At 39.1% G+C, this 24,050-nt stretch overlaps 1 protein-coding gene across 1 annotated transcript in view; it reads right to left on the reverse strand.

Moving 5' to 3' along the window:
• The window catches only part of LOC121972922 (phospholipase A1 EG1, chloroplastic/mitochondrial-like), a 55,404-nt gene extending 49,699 nt beyond the window's left edge, over window positions 1–5,705 (reverse strand). The window contains exon 1 of the mRNA XM_042524535.1: window positions 4,399–5,705. Coding sequence (XP_042380469.1) covers window positions 4,399–5,705 — 1,307 coding nt within the window. The remainder of the gene's footprint in view (window positions 1–4,398) is intronic.
• Window positions 5,706–24,050: the final 18,345 nt, after the last annotated feature.

A 24,050-nucleotide genomic window follows, 5' to 3' on the forward strand; every position in this document is an offset into this window, starting at 1 on the left:
CCTAGCTTCACTCACTAGGACTTCCACATGGCTTCACTCACCAGGATTTCCTTCTGCCTAGCTTCACTCACTAGGACTTCTCATCTGCCTGCCTTCACTCACTAGGACTTCCTTCTGCCTAGCTTCACTCACTAGGACTTCCACCTGGCTTCACTCACCAGGATTTCCTTCTGCCTAACATCCCATTTAGGACTTCCCAGTCAAGTATCTGGTCAACCTTGACCTACTTGACTTTTCTTCAACCAACCTGATCAGTCCCTGATCAGAGGGGAATTGCATCAAACAATCTCCCCAAATGAACAACTGCACCTGCACTTGTCCATATCCTCGAAGTCTTGTATTGTCAAACATCGAAACTCAAATCAAGACTCAAGCTTGGTCAACCAGGTCAACCTTGACCTGAGGGATATTGCACCAACATTTCCGAGTCTACAAGATGCTAAATCAAAACAAAAAAAGAGCAAGTAAAACAAGGTTCATAGTTGCAATCATTTTGGATTTCTTGTGTAACCTAGTTTGTATTTCTTGTTGTATTTTCTTGTTATGAGCTTGTACGAGACTTCTCCGCCTCCGAATTATTTCTGAGGAGCGTGTTCATGGTGGAGAATTGTGGATCGTATGGATCCTTGGATTAGTCATCTCAAGAAGATGAAGACTAAGTAAATCGGAGGTGTTAGCATTATGGAGTCTTTGGTTCGAGTATCCATTGTACATCATCATCAACAAAGCGATTGAAGCTAATCCTCCCTCCCTCTAGTTACCAAAGTGTCCGAACATAGGCTAGGTTGCTTGCTTGTATTTTGTATAGTTGTTTTCCAAGAACCTGCAGTTGGAAACAAAATAAAGAGTAGACAAATACAATCGGATGCAACTGGACTAAGTTTGGGGTGAGCTGGACTTGACTCGGCTCTATCAGACCCAAACCAGTTTGCTCAATTGAACCAACAATTCGATAGAACGATCAGGTTTGATTAACCAGGTTCAAGATTGGACTGAGATACGTGACTTGGCTTGGTTCAGTCGATTGAAAAAATCGATTCGGTCGACCAACTGGGTTAGGTTGATCATATTGTTGACTTGTCAAAGAAGTTGACATGGAAGTTGATGTGGAAAAATATCAGGTTCAATTTATGATATGGATGAGAATAAAGATAAATCAAATGATGCGGATAAAGATAATGCTTGATCTAGATATGACTTCATCCAGATAAGAGTTGATCCAGATAAGGATATGATCCAACTTTATAAAAGGAGTTGAAGGCTAGCTCTACGTTCAAGAACAACAATTTCATACTTCTCTTCTACTCTGTGCTCAAAGAAAATCCGTTGCAAAACTCTGCGACTGAGGAAGCTCTAAGAGGGGTGAACTACACTCAGGACTTCTGGATCGACTCGTTATTATTTCTTTGTTTTTAATTATAAGTTGTACTTCATTTCATATCTTATTTTATGCTTGTATTATCAAGCTGTAAGACGATTTTCTCCACCTTTGAAAAGTTTTTTTGAAAGGAGAGCATTAGTAGACTCATGCTGAGTGTGTAAGTCTTGGATGTACTGGCCGCCCTGGGGGTTGGGAGTCAAGTAAATCTGCGAATGTTATTTCTTTTTTATTATTATTATTCCGCTGTGTACTAACACTTTGTAGAAAAAATTAACGATAAAAATGCAACAAAAATCGATGGTTGATATTCACCCCCTCTATTGACACACAATGCTCCTACAACTTAGACTTTTCGCCTCGTGCCAAGTTCATGTTGGACTTCCGATCGCCAAGTGTCCAGTCAACCATGATCCACTTGGACTTTCGGCCGTCTCATGCCAACTCTATGTTAGACTTCTGACCGCCAAGTATCTAGTCAACCATGATCCACTTGAACTTTTTCATGGTCAAATATCTGATTAATATTGACCTACTTAACTCTTTCTCAAACAACTAACATATTGACTGACTATCAAATATCCGATTAACTTTTAATTATTTTATGTCACAACCAACTAATATATTAATCAAATATCAAAACCAACTTGAGTCAATTTAAATTTGATGAATTTTGACTAGATATGAATCCATTGCAAATCACCTAATATAGCTCAATAAAACGAAATCTCCCACTACAACTGAATGAAGAAACTTATATAACTAAACAAATGCATATGTGCTCAAATAATAATAATTTATTATTATTATTATTATTATTATTATTATTATTATTAGAAAAATACAAACACCTATCACAACTAAATGAAGACACTCATTAGAAGAAAAGCACACCCACTGATTTAAAAAAATTAATAATTAATATCTCATTTAGCTTATGTTTAACTCAAGTTTGAGGTCTTATTATTAGGGGTGGCAATTTTTGACCCGACACGAAAACACGACCCGAACCGAACACGAAAAAATCAGGTTAGGGTTGGGTAGTTTCGGGTTCGGGTCGAAATCGGGTCGACCCATTTGACCCAATTAATAAACAGGTCAGGTTCGGGTCAACCTGAAATGACCCGATTACAACCCGCGAACCTGTTTATAAATAATTATAAATTTAAACTAAAATTACAAATTTAAAAAAGTTAAAAACCCTAAACATAGAGATATGTTATGCTATTGATTGCAATGTTGCTATGACTTATCATTTATGATATGAATTTTCAATTTGTGTAGATAAATGTTATTTTTAATTTTTAATTAAATATACAAATTTTATTTAATGAATTCAGGTCATATTCGGGTCAAACGGGTCAAACAGGTTAAACGGGTCGAACGAGTTAAACGGGTTAAACGGGTCAAACGGGTTAAACGGGTCAAACGGGTCAAACGGGTCAAACGGGTCGGGTTCGGGTCAAGTGCAAATAAACAGATCAGGTTCAGGTTGAATATTTTGACCCGAATTAATAATCAGGTCGGGTTCAGGTTGTCATTTGCCAACCCGCCAACCTGCCAACCCGAACCTGTCAACCCGAACCCGAACCGAATTGCCACCCCGACTTATTATTATTATTATTATTATTATTATTATTATTATTTTAGAATACTTATTAGGCCCCGAATTATTATACCCTTTTATATATGTTAGGTTGCCTTTGGGGTCTAAATTTTCCTGTGAGATCTAAGGTCTTATGACTTGATCATTTAGGACACCTCTTGGGACCCTAACATGAGATATTATATCCTTTTCATTTCAAGACACTTCATAGTGTTTAAGTTCTTAGGTGTGAGGTTGTATATATGTGACACCTCTTGAGACCTTGCTTTCCTGGTGTTTACATTTTCACTTTAGGTTTTAGGTCATTGCTGGCCCCTTGATCGAGGTCTAGTTCCCTAATTTTTTCATTTAAAGAAGCCACACTTGTTCTCTAAGTGGACTTCGATCTAACATGTTATGCCCTTCAACTTGATGATGCCTCCTTAAAGCTACGTGGACCTCAACTAAGAGAAGATGAATTATACTTGATTATTCATATGAGCACACTTCACCCCAAATCAAGTTGTTCTTCTTGCAAATTAACATCTTGGAAATTAAAGTGAAGGTTAGGTCGATAATCATTAGTCCTCGAGAAGAGGGAAGTGCTATCTTCATATGCAAAACAATGAAGTTCTCTTAATTAAGCGATAACAACGAGCTGTCTGTAGCTGAATTTGGCGGGACGGAAAGTATTATGCGACAATAATATTAGAAAATCATAATTTTCTGTCAGAGAATAGTTGTCCTATGTCAGGAAATATTCCAGTGGTCTGCCACTCTCTGAAAGTGAAACCTTCCGTCTACCAATAGGAGGCTGTCATACATCCTCTCTCACCCGACAGATTCTAACACCTGACATTCTCTAACAGCGGTAGACTCTAAAAGTATGCAGCGTCATATAAAAAAGGAGATCCTTTTCCTTGACCAGATACGCACACATCCGTACTCCTCTTTTACGGTTCTTTTTCCTTCCATCGTACATTACTTTTTCGAGAAAAAAGGATCTGACTTGAACGTCGGAAGATCTACGTTAGAGATTTTTTGGTTTCTGGTCTAACGCTCTGTGCATTTGTCTGAGTGTGTGCAAAGTTTAAGTACTACCAATTCCCCTACTACAAATCTTTGGATTCTACGTGAAGATTTGTTTTTCCGACGCACATACATAGAATCCGTCAAAGTCACCTGTTGATTTCCATCTGACTCATATTCTAGACGACAACATCATCAAGCATTTGGGGAATTTGCTTCATGTTAATTAATTATAATTAATGTTTTTGTAAGAATTTGTGAATTTGTTTACGACGGTACATATTAATGTACGTAAACTTTTAAAATAAGGGAAATTAAATATATTCCTGATTATATTTTTAGAGATTGCACCACGTTACTGACTTGCATTGCCGCTTCCAGCCATCTCCACAAGATCACATCCAACCTTCCTTCTTCCAAAAACCTCCTCGCCATTTTCATCCACACCTCCACAACTCCATCGTCAGCATCGTTATTACTACTTACGACCTGCTTATTCTTCTTCTTCACTCGAGGGCACTTGAGCAGCGACAAGTAGGCTTCTATGTCATGCACGCACATCGGGTAATTTCTCACGTCGAAGAAATCCAGTGCTACCTCCACGCCGAAATGGGTGTAGTAAGCTCCGGCGCCGGCGCCCCATGGCAGCCTACGCGCAGAGGCCTCGTTGAGGAACATCCCCGGCAGCTTCGTCACCGGGTCGTTCACGTTGACCACCCGGAGCACCTTCAGCCCCAGCTTCTCGCATCGCCGCCTGAACCCGGCGTTGCCTACCCGCGGCCCGCCGTAGGAATAGACCGTCACCGGAACCTCTCCGCCGCGGTTCAGCCCCAGCTCCACCAGGTCATAGCCTAGAAGCATCGCCAAGGCGCTCCCCATGCTGTGCCCCGCCACCGTCACGCTCACCTCCTCCTCCTCCTTGTACTCCCCCAGAAGCCGCGCCACCTCGGCCAGCAACTGCTCCCGGCAGCTCCCTTCGCTGAACCGGCAGCAGGACATATCCGACGTGTACAGGCTTAGGAACCCCGACTCGACCCGCACCTCCGCCCGGGGTTCGCTCGGGTCGAGCCGCGCCGGCTCCAGCGCGCTCATGAAGTTGGCGAGCCACTCCGCCTGAGTAACCGTCCCACGGAAGGACACGAGAACGTCGCGGCGGCCGAGCCTGCGGACGGTTTCGTCCGAAGCGACCGCCACGTACCCAATCCACCTGCTACAGCCCGTTGCGTTCGGGGTGGCGTACACGTAGCGGGTGACGACATATCCGGAGTCGGGCAGGCCCACCTCGCGGAGCAGGCTCCGCTTTCCGTACTTGCAGTTGAGGTAGCGGCCGGAGGCCGGGTCGAGGTCGAAGCCTCTGTAGCACGCCGCCACCAGCTCGCCGTACCGGACGATCTCATCGCGGAGGAGCGGGCTCAACGGCTCCACCATCCCTGCCCAATCATTCTCCCCCTGGATCTCTCTCCACACGTCCGACAGCGCCAGCCCCCCTGCCCCGCGCTTCTCAACGTGCGGCGGCTGCGGCGTGGTAACTGCCACCATGAGCGGAGTCCTCCTCGACTTAACCGCCGTCGCCGACGTCACTGACGATCTAGGAAGGGCTGCGCGGTGCGGCGGCGCGAAGGAGGGCGGCGCAAGGCGGGAGGCTGCCATGTCGCCGGCGAGGGAAGGGGAGGCCAGGTGGAGGGTGGAGGGGAGAAAATGCTTGAAATACATATAGAGCGATGGGCGGTGTGGGAAGCGGACACGTGGCTTGAAAACTAAAGAGTTTGAACGTTTTGGCAGCAGTGCAATATCGTTTAGGATTCTGTGCTTAATTTAAGTGGTCGGTTATGGACCCATTTGAAGGTTGTGGTCTAATTTGCGGCGGCAGCAAATGAGCCATGACAACGACGCGAATACAAGTTAGTTGACACATGAGTCATGGTAATATATATTTACGATCAAAACTCATATAAATTTGTTACGGATGATCATCGAGCACTAGGTTTAAGTTGAGATATATATTACAAATTAAATTAGGGAACCATCTCAATTTGAATTTCAAAATAGCTAGGGGATCGTGGCGAGCACGATCTAGACCGAGACGGATTGGACTAGCTCACGGTCGACGACTGCTCGGCCTATTTTACACCACACGAGAATATTGGGTTGGTTTATAATTGTGAGTGGATAATTCAACGCGGAGCAGGGCTTGGATTTAATTAATTATTTAATTGATTAATTAATTATTTGAAAGGAGGGAGGGAGGGAGGGAGGGAAGGAGGATTTGGTGTTAAACGTGGGACGTGGAATTTTGACGGTCGTAAGCGAGTTCTCCGGCCATTTGCGTCGCTTTCGCTGATTTCTCGAATTGTGGAAAAGGACACATGTCAGTCGGTGCTTTCGAATCTTTTTATTAAGTATTCTCTCTATTTATTAGTTTTTCATTTAAAATATAATCTAACCACCATGAGCATATAGTGCTTATATAATTTAACCACGTCTTCAAGGTCACGGTGTCACGAAAAGACATTCACATTTTCACCTAAATATTTACTATCAAATTCTTGTTATTATATATTTGTAAAAAAATTTCTCTTAAATGAAAGACATAATTAAAAGATGTTAAATTTCTGGGCTCATCGTGCTGAGATTATCATTTTTACATAATTTAACCACATAATGATAAATTTCTTAGCCGTCTATTTTTCCATAGCCTCAGATTAGTCACGTCCTAGTCAACTAAATTAACTGGATTTATTACTTTTATATAATTTAACCAAAACTTGTAAACTCCACCAAAAAAAAATTATATTATTGTTACCACATAATCTTATAGGATAAATCATTTTAATATCCTCGTAAACTCAAAGTGGTTTAGTCGAAGAAGAGAGTTTGAGTTTTAAGTTAAATTTCAATGAATTAGTCTTGGTAGTATGAGTTTTGAAGTGTTCCTAATTTTTGTTTCATGGTCTATATATTATCGAAAAGAACTGGAGAGCTAGTGTTTCATCTAACTCATGACAACAATGGTAATCTTGAAATTTATTTATGAGAAATTGTATGAATTTTTATTGAATGATGAGCATATATGATAACCACAAGTATCGATTTTAATGGCTAATGGGAGATGATAATAGAGCAACAACAATGTGGGACAATAATTCTAAGAATGTTAGTCACTTGGATGAGTCTCTGTAAGTATTTTTTGATTTATTTTGATGATCAATGGAAAATTTTCTTAAGACTAAGTCAAGTACCTCCATAATTAATTGATTTGAAGAACTAGATATATGAATTATAATAAACAATGACTATTCAATAAAGATGGTGGTAAACGACAATCACAATGAAATCGCTTGCCTGAGAGATGTTGGGTGTAGAAAGCAATGAAATTTAAGGTTTAGAGTTTGTGGTGATGAAAAGGAGTTAGTGCCAAGAGAATTTGAATTATCATTTTATCTATAAAATTTAAAATTTTATAATTTGACCTTAAAAAATAACTAATACATATTCAAATAATTTTAGTTAAAATTATTATTGGTGCTATTAACTTCTGAACAAAGTTGACTAAGCTCGGTTGACCAAGTTCAAGTTGACTGGAATTGAGTTTTAATATTTGATTAATATATTTATTGATTAGAGTTTGTTAGAATGAAGATCGGTGGTGGTCAAGGTGACCAAGTTAACTAATTGACTTGGATAATGATGGTTGAGTGAAAAATCAAGCAGGTTAAAGTTGACCTGCTACTTGACAGTGAAGAAGTTTAAATAGATCATGATTGATCGAATACTTAATAGTTCAAAGTCCAACAATGAATAGGCAAGAGTAAAGTCCAAGTGGATGATGAAGGATTAGACATTTAGCAAAAGAGAATAACAAGAGCAAAGTCCAAGTGAGTCATAAAAAATCAAATATTTGGTAAAAAAAAGTTCAAGTGGATCATGCATAACAGAAAACTTAGCATGGAACGTGAAGTCTAAGTGGGTTGTGTTCGTACAATTAGCCTCTAGGATTTTGACATTTGACAATATACCAATGTCTGGTCAGATTTGACCAAGGGTTATCCAAACAGGACATGATGTTTGAAAGTAAGAAGTCTAGTCAGCAAGATTGATTAGGTGACTAGCAAAGAGAAGTCTAGTCAAGTCAAGGTTGATTGGATGACTAGCAAGAAAGACCTAGTAGATTAAAAAGAACCTAATGTTAGACAAAAGTCTAATCAAGTCAAGGGTTATTGGATGACTAACAAGGGCAAGACCTAGTAGATTAGTGAGAATAGGATGTTATGCAAAAGTCTAATCAAATCAAGGGTGACCAGATGATTAGCAAAGGAAAAACCTAGAAGGTTAGTGAGAACCAGATGTTAGGTAAAAGTCTAAGTAGATCCAGGTGATCGGATACTTGGCAAAGGAAATTCCTAAAGGAGTGAACTCCAAACAAAAAGTTAGTCTACTAGGTTAGATAGACTTACATAATTATGCTATGTTGCTTGTTTGTATGCTTATCTTATAGGAACCTAGAGTTGGAAGCAAAACTAGGGGATATGCAAACACAAACCTAATGCATCCATATCAAGTCCAAAGTGAACTGGACTTGATTCCAAGCAACTTGGATTGCTCTAGGTGCTCTAGATAGGTCCAAACGCCCCAGAGGTCCGGGCACCCCTAAGGTCCTAAAGCCCTAGACAGTTCCAGGCGCCCCGAATGTTAGGCGCCCTAGACAAGTTCGGGTGCCCAAAATAGGTTCGGGCACCCCGGATAAGTCCGAGTGCCCTAGAAAGGTTCCAAGCACTTAGACCAAAATATGATTGATTTGGATAAACCATGACTGATTTGGATCGGATGAGATTGAGTCCAGGTGTCCAGAATAAGTCTTTATGAGCAACCTTGACTAGAGCATTTAGAATCAATTCTTTTATGCAGGATCGTTATGACAGGGGGGGGAGTGAATATCGCTCGTGGCTTTCATGTTCGTTTAAAAACTTTCAAGAGATAAGCAATGGAATAAAAACAGAAAGAAAGACAAGCAATCACTAACACTTTGATATACTTGGTTTGAAGCCAGTGACGACTCTTACTCTAAGACCCGCACATGAGAATGCTTTCGATGGACAATCTATTGGTGTGGTTAACACTAACGGTATAACTCAGGTTTTGATGAATGATAAATTGGGTTAAGTTAGGTTTGTCGTGATCTAACACTCTGACCGAGTGTGCAGGATAAGTCTAGACAGGTCGACGGGCTGACTGGATGTTTGGCACGAAGTCCAAGCGGGTCAACGGGCTGACCGGACGCTTGGCGAGAAGTCCAGCTAGGTCGATGGGCTGATCGGATAGCTGGCAAGAAGTCCAAGCGGGTCGACAGGCTGACCGGACGCTTGGTGAGAAGTCCAGACGGGTCGAAGGGCTGACCGGACGCCTGGCAGGTGAGTAAAGGTAAGTCACTGGAAGGGAGTGACTGTGAGAACGCGTTCCCGAGAAGGGAACATTAGGCGTCGATCCGGCTTAGATCCATTTCGGATATCTAAGTCGAGATCGTGACTAGATTCCGGTCTCGGAAAGACAGAATCTAAGTCATACTATTTCTGTCAAACTATAAACTGAACTAACACTCTGTTTTGCAGGTTATAAATTATATATTTGCCTCGGACTAATCTTGTCTTGCAGGAGAAGAAGTCTTCTGGAGAAAGGAGGTCTGGGAGCCCGGGAGGCAAATTTCATCCAAACACGTCGTCGCCACGTGGAGCTCACTAGTTGGACCTGCCACGTCCCACCAGGGCGCCCGGAAGGGATCCGGGGCACCCTGAGCTTCATATAAAAGAAGGAGCAGCGGTAGAGCTTCAACAACAACTCTGAATTGACGATCTGCTCTTTTGTGCTCCGACGAAGCCGCAAAGCTCCGACAACGCACTCTTTTCTTTTTGATTTCTTTCTCTGTCGGTACTGCTTTACTTTTCATTAGCGACTGTACTTTCAATTGTAAAATGATTATTCGAATTGCTAGTGAATTGCCCAATGAAAGCACCCTCGTGTGCGAGCCTTGGAGTAGGAGTCGCCAAAGGCTCCGAACCAAGTAAAATTGGTTATTGTGTTAGCATTGTTTTAATTTCGTCTTTTCCGCTGCGCTTACTCTTATCGAAATTTTTATAATCGTTCATAATCGCTATTCACCCCCCTCTAGCGAAACTTCACGATCCAACAAGTGGTATCAGAGCAGGTACCGCTCTGATTTGGTGCAACCACCAATCAGACAAGGGGGCGATTTGCTTTTCATTTTTTTCGGATTTCAGTTTTTCGTAAAGATCCAAAATGGTAGTATCACCCTTTTGGAAATTTTTTTTTCCGTCATAATTAAAACTAAATTGGTGCAACACCAATTTAGTTATTTTTATTTAATTCTTCCCGCACTACTAATCCAAGACCAAGTCTTGGAACCTCTCTATAATTTTTTTGTGTGCAGATTAAAAATGACGCAGATCAAGGGCTTCAGCACAGTGCGACCTCCCCTCTTCAACAGGGATGATTTCCCATACTGGAAGAAGCGAATGGAAGTGTATCTCAAGACAGACTTCGACCAGTGGCTAAGCGTCACAAGACCCTACAAAATACCAGTAGACAGTTCCGGGAACCTATTAGATCCAGAAGATTGGACAACAGATCTAAAGAAGAAGGCATCAACAGAGAACAAGACAATCAACACCTTACAGTGCAGATTGACTAGAGAAGAACTGAACCGGGTCGGACCATATAAGAACGCTAAAGAGCTGTGGGACAAACTGATTGAGCTGCACGAAGGAACGAGCAACGCTAAGGTAATAAAACGAGACTTGCTCTTAAATAGAATTTTTAACATAAAAATGCAGGAAGGAGAAACGGCCAGCCAACTCCATGCAAGAATCAAAGACATTCTCAACGGACTCCACGCAATAGGGCACCAAATGGAGAACCGGGACTTAATAAGGTATGCCCTAAACGCTTTTCCACACAACAGCTTGTGGGCATCTATCATAGATGCCTACAAGATCTCAAAAAATTTATCTAAATTAAAATTAGATGAGCTTTTCTGTGAATTAGAACTGTATGATCAAACTAACGCCGGGGTCGAGAAAGGTGTAGCTTTATTTGCAGGTTCCTCAAAAGAAAAGAAGAACAAGTCTGAACCGGAAGAAGATTCTGACCAGAACTCTGAAGATGAAGAACACCTGGTGAACCTGGTAAGGAAGATGTTCACCAGGAGGAAAAGAAGCTTCAGCAAGAAGGACCTTCAAAAGATCAATTCTCCAACCGAATCGAGGAGCGTGACGTGCTTTGGATGTAACAAGAAGGGTCACTACAAGAATGAGTGCCCGAGATTGAAGATCGACAAACCGAAGCCGACCAAGAAGAAGGCCCTCAAAGCGACGTGGGACGACTCCTCCTCAGAAGAATCGGAAGCAGAAGATCAGAAGCACCAGAGCCACCTCGCGATGATGGCCCGCGAAGCAGAGTCAGAAGATGAATCGGAAGACGGGTCCGAACCCGAATCGAGCCACGAGTCCGTACTCGTTTCCGAAGGTTCCGAAGAGGTATTCCTAAACTTAAATTGAATTTTTTTTAAAATTATTTCGTGCTTAAATAATAAATTAGTTAAATTAGAAAATGAAAACAAATTGCTCCTCGAGAAAAATCAAATCCTCAAGGAACAAGTTGTAAATAATAAACCAACTCAAAATCTAACACTTGAGGAGGAGAATTCATCGTTAAAATTAGAAACTAATAATTTAAAAATTATGTTAGAAAAATTTACTACCAGATAAAAAAATTTAGACTTAATACTAAACAATCAAAAAACATGTTATAATAAAACCGGACTCGGATATAAGTCGAACTCAAATAAAATATTTAAATCATTAATAACACAATACAAATCAACGAATAAGGCCTGGGTTCCGAAAGCATGTTTGACCACGCAAATAGGACCCAACCAATATTATATCCCTAAAGATAAAATATATTACATAAAGTTAAATAAACCAAATAAAAAACCAGAATACAAACTTGAACAAAAAAATTTAAAATCTAAACATATTAAAACTTAACAAAATGTAAACTATCACCAAGTAAAATATAATTATAAAAGAAATAGACATAAACCGAAAACTAAAAATTAAATTAATGGTCATTAATTCAGGGGAGGCTCCAGAATAGCTGGCATCTCCAAAACTAACCTACCCGGCAGGGTAACCCTAACCAACCTACCCGACAGGGTAATTAGGATTAGTTAAAAAGGGTTCAAGTTTAACTTGAAAAATGGTACTGGTGAAATTTTGGATGATAGTACGTTAGGGAAGCTTAGTCTATGCATGTCTAAGAAGATATGTCTTCGACCTAGTGCATTTGGCTAAGTGGAACTGACCGAAGCTACCATTTATGGATCCTAACCAGTTAGACCAAGGTTTTGTACTAAGTCCAGTGGATAGGATTACTTGGAAAACCTCGAAGGCATGGTTACTTTAATGATGTCCGAGTGACTTACCATAGCCCAGAAGTTTATCCAGAGAACGCCTATTTGTTGAACCCAAAGCTAAACCTGAATCTAACACAAGTTAAAAACAAATTCTAACATTGAATCTAAGTCATCTCACAAAATTATAGGATTCCCTGATTGAAAATATAGATCGGGTGAGATAACTAAGGACATTAAAATTAAAATTAAAATTAAAATTAAATTAAACTAAAATTAAAATTAAATTAAATTAAAATTAAAATTAAATTAAATTAAGTTAAATTAAAATTAATATTAAATTAAATTTAAATTAAAATTAATCATAAATTTTTTAATTTTTTTTAAACTTATTTTTTTTTAAAAAAAAAGGTTATTTTAAAAATTAAACTTAATTTTTTTAACTTAAAAATTCATTTTAAAAATTTATTAAAACTTAAAAATTTATTTAAAAAAACTTTTTCTCTTAAAAATTATTTTAAAAATTAAACTTAATTTTTTAACTTAAAAATTCATTTTAAAAATTTATTAAAACTTTTTCTCTTAAAAATTATTTTAAAAATTAAACTTAATTTTTTAACTTAAAAATTCATCTTAAAAATTTATTAAAACTTAAATTGTTTAAAACTTAAAAATTTATTTTAAAACTTTTTCTTTAAAAATTATTTTGAAAATTAAACTTAATTTTTCTAACTTAAAAAATTCATTTTAAAATTTATTAAAACTTAAATTTTAAAAAAAACTTAAGAATTTATTTTAAACTTTTTCTCTTAAAAATTATTTTAAAAATAAAACGTATTTTTTTTAACTTAAAAAATTAATTTTAAAAATTTATTAAAACTTATTTTTTTTAAGAAACTTAAAAATTTATCTTAAAACTTTTCCTTTAAAAATTATTTTGAAAAATTAAAACTTAAGTTTTTTTTTAAAACTAAATTTTCTACTTAAAAATTATCCTAAAAAATTAAAATTACATTTTTTTTTTCTAACTCTCAAACTTCTATTTAAAAAAAAATCAATATCGGAGTCAAAAACCATGGGCGGGCGCCCTTGGTATACGGACCCGGGGCGCCCGGAGGGGATCCGAGCGCCCCGCCCCACTTGACCCCGGGCGCCCGGGATAGGTCCGGGCGCCCGAACTCCCCTATATATAGGGGGGCAAGGGCGCCCCCTACCCTTGCACCTCCTCTTCCAAGCTTTCGTTCAAGCTTCTTCCAAGCTTTACTACGAAAGCATTCAAAAGTAAATTTTTTTTCGTTCTATGGTTGCTGTCGCGAATCAACCGAGGTCGTCAGTTCTAAAAATATTTTAGCAATGACTCCTCGGTAAAAATTCTTTTCTTCTGTCTAAAGTTTTTGTTGCATGTTTGTTTTCTTTAATTAGTATAATTTTGTTTTATAATTTAGGAAACGTTCTAAATCTGGTGCTGGACCCTCTACCCCCAGTGTTGACCCTAGGTTTCCCACTGATGAGCTTAGGATTAAGTTTGAGCCGACCATTTACATGGCCATTAGGACCAAATGTATAGATAAAGCGTTCTTTTTACGCTCTTGCGTTCCAACTATAGAGGCTATAAACCACTATAGGTTGCAGAACCTTGTTGAATGTACTAGCCCAATAAACATAAGTTTGTGTGCCGAATTTTATAACAACCTAGTAAAAGTAGACGACTTTACCTATACTATTAGGACAGCTGGGACTGATATCACGTTGTCCCCTACTACCATCCGTGACTTTTTGGAGTTACGGGAGTCTACCTGTCCCTTTCAGTGCTATCCTCCCAGGGAGCTACCCTTTGGAGATCCCTACTCGCATATTACTCTTGATACGATTTATTCATATTTTTTTGGGGGCGAGCGAGTACCCACAGTGACCCAGTTTAGGTCAGTTACCCTTCGAGTCTAGGACTACTCCCTTTATAGGGTCTTAGTCTTTTGCATCCTACCACTGAGCACTCGCAACATCGCGATGATGCGCCCATTCCATTCTTTTCTCCTCTATGCCCTGTGTCATAGGCTAGATATTGACATTAGCCTACATATCTTTTCCACCATTATTTACTCGGCCGGATACGTGACGAGTGGGCGAGTTCATATGCCCTACTATCACATTCTGACAGCATATATGTCCTATTTGGACATTGATGTCACCAGAGGTGACATCCGCTATATGACCGAGTTTGACATTATAGGAGCTAGGAACTTTTCCCTAGCTAGTATTCATATAGATGGTGAGGGTATCATGACTTGGCAGAGGGGGGCACAACACCAGCCTGACTCGGATGCACAGCAGGAGGAGGCAGATGAGTTTTTTCTCGCACTGTTTCCTGATGAGGCCGCTCCTGCCCCAGCGCCAGCTCGAGCCCCACGTCCCGCTCCTCGCACTCTAGCCGATCGAGTATCCGGACTAGAGAGCACTATGTAGAGCCTCCAGCAGGAGTCCTCCGAGTTTCACCGAGACATACGACGAGAGGTCTCCGATCTCCGACGAGAGGTGCGGCAGGAGGTCTCCGATTTATGGCGAGATGTGCGGCAGGAGATCTCCGACCTATGACGAGACCTACGAGAGGACGACCGGACTCATCACACTGAGATATTGGCACTGCTTCGGTCGTTGGGTTCCGGACCACCTCCGTCGTCGTCTCAGTAGTCGTGATTATTACATAGCACTGTTATGACAGTATTACAGCTTTTGTAGTACATATTGTTCTATTGATCTTCATTTTCAGATCTGATTGGTTATACTCTAATTTAATAGACTAGGATTTTCAAAATTCAAAACTGTTTTAAATTCTAGGTTAAAATTGTTTTATTTTTTCAAAACCTTCCTACTTTTAGAATTTCAAAACAACTTTAGCCTTAGACTAGAAAAATCCCTTTAGAAATCATGTTCCCCCAGGACTAGTATTTGAGCATCTCACCAACACCCTAGGATTACCTTGCCTGTGATTGACAAATATAGAAAGGGGTGAGATGTATAGGCCAATTGCCTGGACTTAAGATGCTTATGTCAGTGCATCGATATAAGTCTGGGCGTTAAATACAAAACATACATTGATCAAGCTATAAGTTACTCAGTTAAGTCAACCGCTAACTGATTACAATGAACTTAACTTGACTAACCAAGTGAAAGCTGTTATCTTCTGATAGTCAGTAAGTACCTAATTGGTTAGACAACTATTTTAGATGTCAAGTGTAGGGGGAGGATTAAATCAACACTTAACACCAAAATTATTTTCTCCACCTTAAACATAATATCTTTTCTAATATTTTTTTTTATTCAAATTGAATTTTGGTTTCAAATTTAAAGATTTTACAAACTTAATCAGTCTTGAAAAGAAAAGTTTTCAAGCTTAGTTTTTGAAATCGTATGTTTCAAATAATTTTAAAAAAAAAACTAGCTTTTATAAAACTAAATTCTTCAATTAGATTTTATAAACTAAGATTTTTTTGTAAACTTAGTTTCAATCAGTTTTGCAAAGTAAATATCTTTTAAAACTCAGCTTTGAAAACTTTTTCAAGTTTGAAAAATGTTGTTTGAAAAATCTAGTTTTGAAAACTTAGCCTTAAAATTTTGATTTTCAAAATTTATGTTTGAAAAATACTTCAAAATTGAAACATATTTTGAAATTTTAACTTAAGCCTAAAATTTGAAACTTATACATTTATTAGCTTTTCAAATTTCTGATTAGAAAATTCTCTTTAAGTTTGCAAAGAAGTCATTTTCGAAAATTAAATTAATTTTGCAAAAATGATCCCTAAAAAATTGGCTACTCTTATAAAACTTAGCCATTTTCCAAAATCTAAAGCTAATAATTTAAACAAGTCTTCAAAAATTTAAACTCCCCCAAGTTAACTAGACATCATTCCTTACATTTTTTATGTATTCTATATTTTTAAATGTTTAAATTATGTCCTTGTTTGATGAATGCCAAAGGGGGAGGGATAGGTGGTTAAGTTAGAAAAACAAAATGTCAAAGTTAAAAACTAACTTAAACCTCATGCTAGAACAAAATGTTTAAACTTTTTACTTGCATATTTTTTACTAACTTAATCAGGTTGTCATTCCATCAAAAAGGAGGAGATTGTTGGTGCGGTTAGCACTAACAGTCTAACTCATGTTTTGATGAATGACAAATCGAGTTAAGTTAGGTTTGTCGTGATCTAACACTCTGACCGAGTGTGCAGGATAAGCCCAGACAGGTTGACGGACTGACCGGATGTTTGGCACGAAGTCCAAGCGGGTCGACGGGCTGACCGGACGCTTGGCGAGAAGTCCAGCTAGGTCGAGGGACTGACAGGATAGCTGACGAGAAGTCCAAGCGGGTCGACGGGCTGACCGGACGCTTGGCGAGAAGTCCAGATGGGTCGAAGGGCTGACTGGACGTCTGGCAGGTGAGTAAAGGTAAGTCACTGGAAGGGAGTGACTGTGAGGACGCGTTCCCGGGAAGGGAACATTAGGTGTCCATCCGGCTTAGATCCATTTCAGATATCTAAGTCGAGATCGTGACTAGATTCTGGTCTAGGAAAGACGGAATCTAAGTCATACTATTTCTGTCAAACTATAAACTGAACTAACACTCTGTTTTGCAGGTTATAAATTATATATTTGCCTCGGACTAATCTTGTCTTGCAGGAAAAGAAGTCTTCTGGAGAAAGGAGGTCCGGGCGCCCGGGAGGCAAATTTCATCCAAACACGTCGTCGCCACGTGGAGCTCACTGGTTGGACCTGCCACGTCCCACCAGGGCGCCCGGAAGGGATCTGGGGCACCCTGAGCTTCATCTAAAAGAAGGGGCAGAGGTAGAGCTTCAACAACAACTCTGAATTGACGATCTGCTCTTCTGTGCTCCGACGACGCCGCAAAGCTCCGACAACGCGCTCTTTTCTTTTTGATTTCTTCCTCTATCGGTACTGCTTTACTTTTCATTAGCAACTGTACTTTCAATTGTAAAATGATTATTCGAATTGTTAGTGAATTGCCCAACGAAAGCACCCTCATGTGCGGACCTTGGAGTAGGAGTCGCCAAAGGCTTCGAACCAAGTAAAATTAGTTATTGTGTTAGCATTGTTTTAATTTCGTCTTTTCCGCTGCGCTTACTCTTGTCGAAATTTTTATAATCGTTCATAATCGCTATTCACCCCCCCCCCCCTCTAGCAAAACTTCACGATCCAACACAATCCACTAGTAGATTGAAGAAAGATTACAAATACTATGTATAAGAACTACAATTATAAAATTGTAAACAAAACTATACCAACAACTTGTAAAAATCTAAAGTCGTGAGTCTTAGATTGTCGAAGTAGCGTTATGGTGTTGTGGAGGCATTTTCTGAGTAGTGCGCAAAAGTGGAAGATGCTTAGAATGTTATTTTTGAGGTGTTGGTTGTTACGTCACCGCAAGTATACGGTTACGTCGTCAGTAATATAAAAGATTATCGTATCTACAGGGACTGTTGATTAGTTAACTTCGCACGACGAATTATCTAGACAATCGAAAAGTGGTTTACAAATGTTAGGATAAGAAATAGAAGAGAAAAGAAAGAGAGTAAAGAGGGAGAGAATGAGCGTAGTGAATGGAGGGGAATAGATACTAGGATTTCGGTTTCTTTTTGATGTTATTCAATGTAAATGATCTACCAAATTTTATTCCTCAATTGTTCATCATTTGTAGAAGGTTGCCAGTTCTCTCTTGCAATAGATAACCGGCTTAGGACTGAAATCTATACCTAAATGTGATCAAATAGGGATGAACCTATGCTGTCCTTACACGGGCTTGCCTGTCATGTGCGTCCCTCGGATAATCAACATAAGAATTCATCTCTCATCAAACGCATCTAGGTATAAAGATTAATGCATAAATCTATCCTACCCCCTTGAATGACCCTATTTCACCTTCAACATCCTCCCTCAAACATCCTTACACGGGCATGTTCCTGTCACGAAGATCCCTCGAAAAATCGGATGAGGAATTACCTCTACAAGATCCACAAGATATCCAAACATTCAATCAAGCATGGTAATTAGGTCCTAATCACAACAATCCACACTAGATCAAATAGATACAAAAAGGACAAAATCATAGAAATAGGAAATTGGTAAATCCACAAGAGTTTGCATACAATCATATTACATCAAACAAGAACAATGCATCAACAAGTCATTGAATAGAATCATGGCAAAAATCTACATAGTTTTACATCATTCATCACATCACAAATACTCCTACATCCTAGATCTAGAGATTTACTCCATTGCAAAGGAAGAACAGACCCAAAACATAAAGAAAAGCATACTTACAACCTAGATTCAAGAAGAGGGGGGAGAATAGATGCTTGTCGATGATTCCGATGTCTTGGGGATGCCTCCTTGCTCCGGAGATGGACGGATCTTCAATGGATGATGGAGAATGAAGCTCTAGGGTTTCCCCCTAAGAGGAGAACCCTTCCCCCAAGGAGAGGGACGAAGTCCCAGATCCAAGATCTCAGATCTCCCCAAAGAATGGGGATCTTGACCCTTTTATACCTCCTCCAAACTGCCCAGGAAAATCAGGAATAAAGGGGTCCGGTAAACTGGGTTTTTCACCCATTAGACCATGTTTTCTCATAATTCACCCTGAACTAAAGTTGTAGCTGTTGAAATTATCTTCAATCTGATACTTGGATCAAACCCTGGCTCCAACCGAGCCAAAAGTTATGGCGGTTCAAAGTTTGGTCTGTAGTTTGGGCGGAGGTCCAGTTGAACCCAAGGTTGGGAGGCACGGCCGTGCCATTTAGCACGGTCGTGCCATTTAGCACGGGAAGACAAGTCTCTCTATCTGTTGGACCTGAATCAAAGTTTTAGATCTTGAAGTCAGCTACGTTTAGGCGTAAAGATCATCTAAAAACTCCAACCAATCGCAAAGTTATGGTTGTTTTACGAACGGTCTGCAGTCTGCCCAGAATTCAGCACAGCTCTGTTTTGACGTGGCACGGCTCGTGTTCTTCGTCACACGGCCGTGTGGGATCCACACGGCCTCACACGGCTTCTTATCTAGTTGAGTCACATGGCCGTGTGGCTCACACGGCCGTGGCCCTTTTCTTCTATGTAGAGGCCACACGGCCGTGTGGATTTACACAACCGTGACCTTTATCTCCTCTGGAAACTTGGCACGGTCGTGCCATTTGGCACGGCCGTGTGTTGCTTGGCCACGGGAAGCTTAGCACGTCCGTGTGGGACACACGACCGTGGCCTTCTTTACATCTGGTGCTGGAGCACAGCCGTGCCATTTGGCACGGCCAAGGCATGATATGGCCACACTGCCATGTGGCATACACGACCCAAGCATGAATTCTTCCGGAGTTGCTCCCGTGTGCATTTTAGCTCCATTTTTCCTCCAAATAGCGTCCTATAAATCAAAACAAGCAAAGAGCAGATCTCCGAACAAAATATAATGGAAGTATGACATTACAATGAAATAGGGTGTAATAAATATAGATTATGTTAATGAAATATAAGTAGATGTGCGTCAAAGCATGCATAAAAGTGTATATAATCTACGCACATCATTGGTCGAATTCTCCTTTTATAGCCCACTTCAGGCACTTGGAACCTCCCCGAGCGCTCCCAAAGGGCTGACGTGGCGTACTCTCATTGAAACTCGATCTGCAAAAGTTATCCACCTCCAGGCACCTGGACCACCCCCGAGCGCCTAGAACGTGATGTAGGCCCGCCAATCATCATGCTCCAACTCGCTGTGAATATTGATTTTTGGTCGTTTGGGCGCCTGGTGCAACTTTGGGTGCCCAGACCACCATTTTCTGCACTTTTATTTTCTACAAAACAAGGTTAGTCTAGGCAAATAAGATTTAAATAATGACAAGTTTTGACAACTTTCAGACTGTCCGGTCCTAACTTTAAGTTTCATTGAAACTCTAGGTCGGGCCGACACCAACTGTTCCCTCTTCAGGGAACACATTCTCACCTACTTCGCTCAGGAGAAATTACCTTTTGCTATATGGGTCCTCCAGATCATCTGAACTTTTGCTCAGAGTCTGAGACTTCAGCACTTCATGTTGAACGTCCGATCCATGACCCGTCCAATCTTCCACCTAGTGTCCTTGACCTCTAGGATTTTCACCTAGAGTTCTCGACTCTAGGATTTCTCCAAAAATTCTTGACCCGTCAAGACTTCGCCCAGTCCCCCGGACCAGGGCTTCGTTGCTTAACCACAACTAGGACTTTCCACTTGCCTAATCGCAGTTAGGACTTTCCACCTACCTAACCGCAGCTAGGACTTTCTTTTGCCTAAGATCACTTAGGACTTTCCTACACACTTAGTCACACTTGTTAGATCAAAAGACAGCTTAACTTTGAACCCCTTTGCCATTATCAAAATACAGGTTCGATCGTCTGGTGCTCCCTGCACCAACATTTTATACTAGTCTTCTGTTATATTTGAGAGGTATCTTACAAGAAATTACCTAAGACATTGTATTATTTATTTAATAAATAAAATTTACTATTTGAGTGTACATTTTATATGTATGTGATTTGGTTTTAAACTCAATTAGTAAAGTCTATAATACAATGCATAATATGAGAAAAATTATGATTGAATCATAATTAGTAGGTATCTCATCGTGTATAATTTTGTACATATTAAAATCTTTTATAGTCGATGAATTGAGGAGACGGGATATTATTAATTATGTGAGATTAGCACATGTTATACTCTTTAGTTTATCCAAGCAGTCAATCCTCGCTGGCTGAAAACTTTGGAATGTTGAGAGTTAACATGTGGATGCTAGTTATGGTAATTAGTTCATCGGATATGACTTGCTATGAGATTGCCTATGGTTCTTTATATGTTAATGAAATTCTCATTACAGCTCAAGTCCAAGTTTCCTTAGACTTGAGGTATTCAAGTCATCTTGATCATGAAGGCTTATACTTTGACATCTTAGCAAAATATCTCCTAAAAGGTGTAGGTCTGGGATAATTGGGTATAAGTTATATGTTTGAAAATATTTGAATAACCTACAAATGATTAACCACTCCTTATAATAAGGAGGCATATACTCTATGATCTCTTATCAGAATTATTACTCATAAATCTTTGACCAAAGTAAATGTAAGAAAATGGTATTTTTGGACATATGTTTTGAGTAACTAGAATCCATAGGACAATGAACTATTACTTGAGCTAGGTGTAATGTAGTCAATCTAGTGGGGAATAACACATAGACCATGTCTTGAATCAAGTAAGTATAAGATGCGTGAAATGAACAAACACACTAATAACTATAACTACTGAAATGTTCAAAATTTATTCTAGGATCAACTATAATTTTTTGGTTAATTGAGGATCATGATGTACTGTTAGATGTCACTCATGATTTGTTCATAATTGATGGTCAAGAATGAATGATCAACATAATCGGAAACATATTAAGTTACACGTACTACGAGTATATCCAAAAGATATAAAATAAATTTAAAAATAGGATTCTTAGATTAAGAGAGATTAACTCTAGTAGGATCAGACAAAGGACAAATATGAAAAATATTTGTTAAGCTAGAAGCGTTAGTGGGTCACTGCTCTTGTAGGCGAGTTGGATCCACTATGATTTAGTTACGAATCAAAATTTGTTTGGTTTAATTATGAACCAAATTGATTTGATTTTTGAACCAAGCCTATATATAGCAAGTAGATTTTTGTTTTTCGATTTGTAGACGCCGTGCATTTACATTGGTTATGATATGTTTATGTTGTGTGGTGTATGATGTCTCCTTGCGTTAGGGCCAATCCTAGATTTCAAAAGGTCTGATGTAAAAAAAAAAAAAAAAACCCTTTTTATTCATATAAAAAGTAATAAAATTGGTACTATAAAAATAATTTCATTAATAGAACACAGAAATTAAATTTATGTTTAGGGATTTTAAGGTTTAGAGAGATAGAAATAAGAAAAGGCTTTAAAGAGAAAGAAAATGTTTGCTCGACTACTACATGCATGTTTTTTTTGACATTTTTATAAAAAAATTCATAATATTTTAGAATTTATAATTATATATTTTTAATATTTTTCTAACATTATTTTGTGAGCATTTACTTAAAAATATATAAATAATTATTAAAAAATGGGTCCTACCTTTTTAATTAATTTATTTTTTTGGTGAATGAATATATTTTGCTAACATTTACTTTAAAAAATATTTTAAAAAAATGGGCTAGGCCAGAGGTGGGGCCTTATGCGACGGCAACCACCTTGACCACCCTATGGTCGGCTTTGCTTGATACACTTGTCACTTTCTTTAAATACTCACTCTTGGCTCTTTGTTGATAGAACATCTTCTTTGCCCTTCACAAGGAATGTAACCTTCCTCAAAGACCCATAATCATTTGAAACCCCATTGCCAGCCAAGAGAAATTTTTGTGGTTCTTCTAGTTCTCCTTTCGCCTTTTCCACTTGCTCTGAAATGTGTTGGTAATGATTCTTATCAAGAGATCTCAGTTTATTTTTCAATCCTCTTATGTTCCAAGCTGCAACTTTCATTTGCCACTCATGCGGGCTTCTCACACCCATAATTGTCCGTCACTTTGCGCTGACCATCTACCTCCTGTGATGTCCTACTTGTGATTGTATACATCATTTGTAAGTAGTTTCTCCACCTTCGATAAAGTTTCAGAAAGGAGAAAATCTAGTGGATGGACACCTCCTATACTTAGGCTTTAGACGTATTACCCTGGGGGTTGGAAACTAAGTAAACCATTGGTATAGATTGAGGTTGATTATACACTTAAAGATGAGGGTGTTGGTGCAATTAACCTCTATCAAGGTTGACCAAGCCTGAGTTGACTCGAGTTGAGTTTTAATATTTGATCAATATGTTTGTTGATTAGAACGTAAGAGTCAAGAAGATCAAAATTGATCAAATACTTGACGATGGAATTGGCAAGAGAAAATTCTAAGTGGATCACGATTGACCTGATACTTGGAGTCGAAAGTCTAATAGGGAGTTGACATAAGGCGTGAAGTCCGTAAGTCAAGGTTGACCGAATGTTAGGTGATTAGAAGTCCAACAAGTAATTAGCATGAGGCATAAAATCTTAACTTGTCAAGGTTGATCGAATGTTAGGCAACGAGAAGTATCAACAGGTCAAGGTTGACCAGATATCAGACAAATGAAGTCCTAGTATGTTGAGGTCAATCGGATACTAGACAATGCTATAATTCAACTTAGTTAAGGCTAAATCAAGAGTATCACTCAACTGATGAAGATTCTAGGGGGTTTCAACACTGTGAACAGTGCATCAGTCGATTGTGAATAGTATTAGTTGACTGTAAATATTGACTTTTGTAAATACCTTATGATAGTTTTGATGTAGTCAACCAAGTTAAGTTAGATCCTGTGTATTTGATCCTTGTGTCTAAGTATGCATGAGCTTAGGAATACAAGAAGTTGAGCGGAAGACGTAGCTAGCAAGAAGGATTACACAAAAAAAGGAGCTAATGGGTTCGATACATCTGAGGGACAAGATGCTACATAAGAGTACACTGGTGGATAAAAAGGGCGTGTATGTCGTTCGAGGGATGAGAAGTTAACGAGAAAACCTG

The sequence above is a fragment of the Zingiber officinale genome, chromosome 4A (genome assembly GCF_018446385.1).
Source record: "Zingiber officinale cultivar Zhangliang chromosome 4A, Zo_v1.1, whole genome shotgun sequence".
NCBI lineage: Eukaryota > Viridiplantae > Streptophyta > Magnoliopsida > Zingiberales > Zingiberaceae > Zingiber > Zingiber officinale.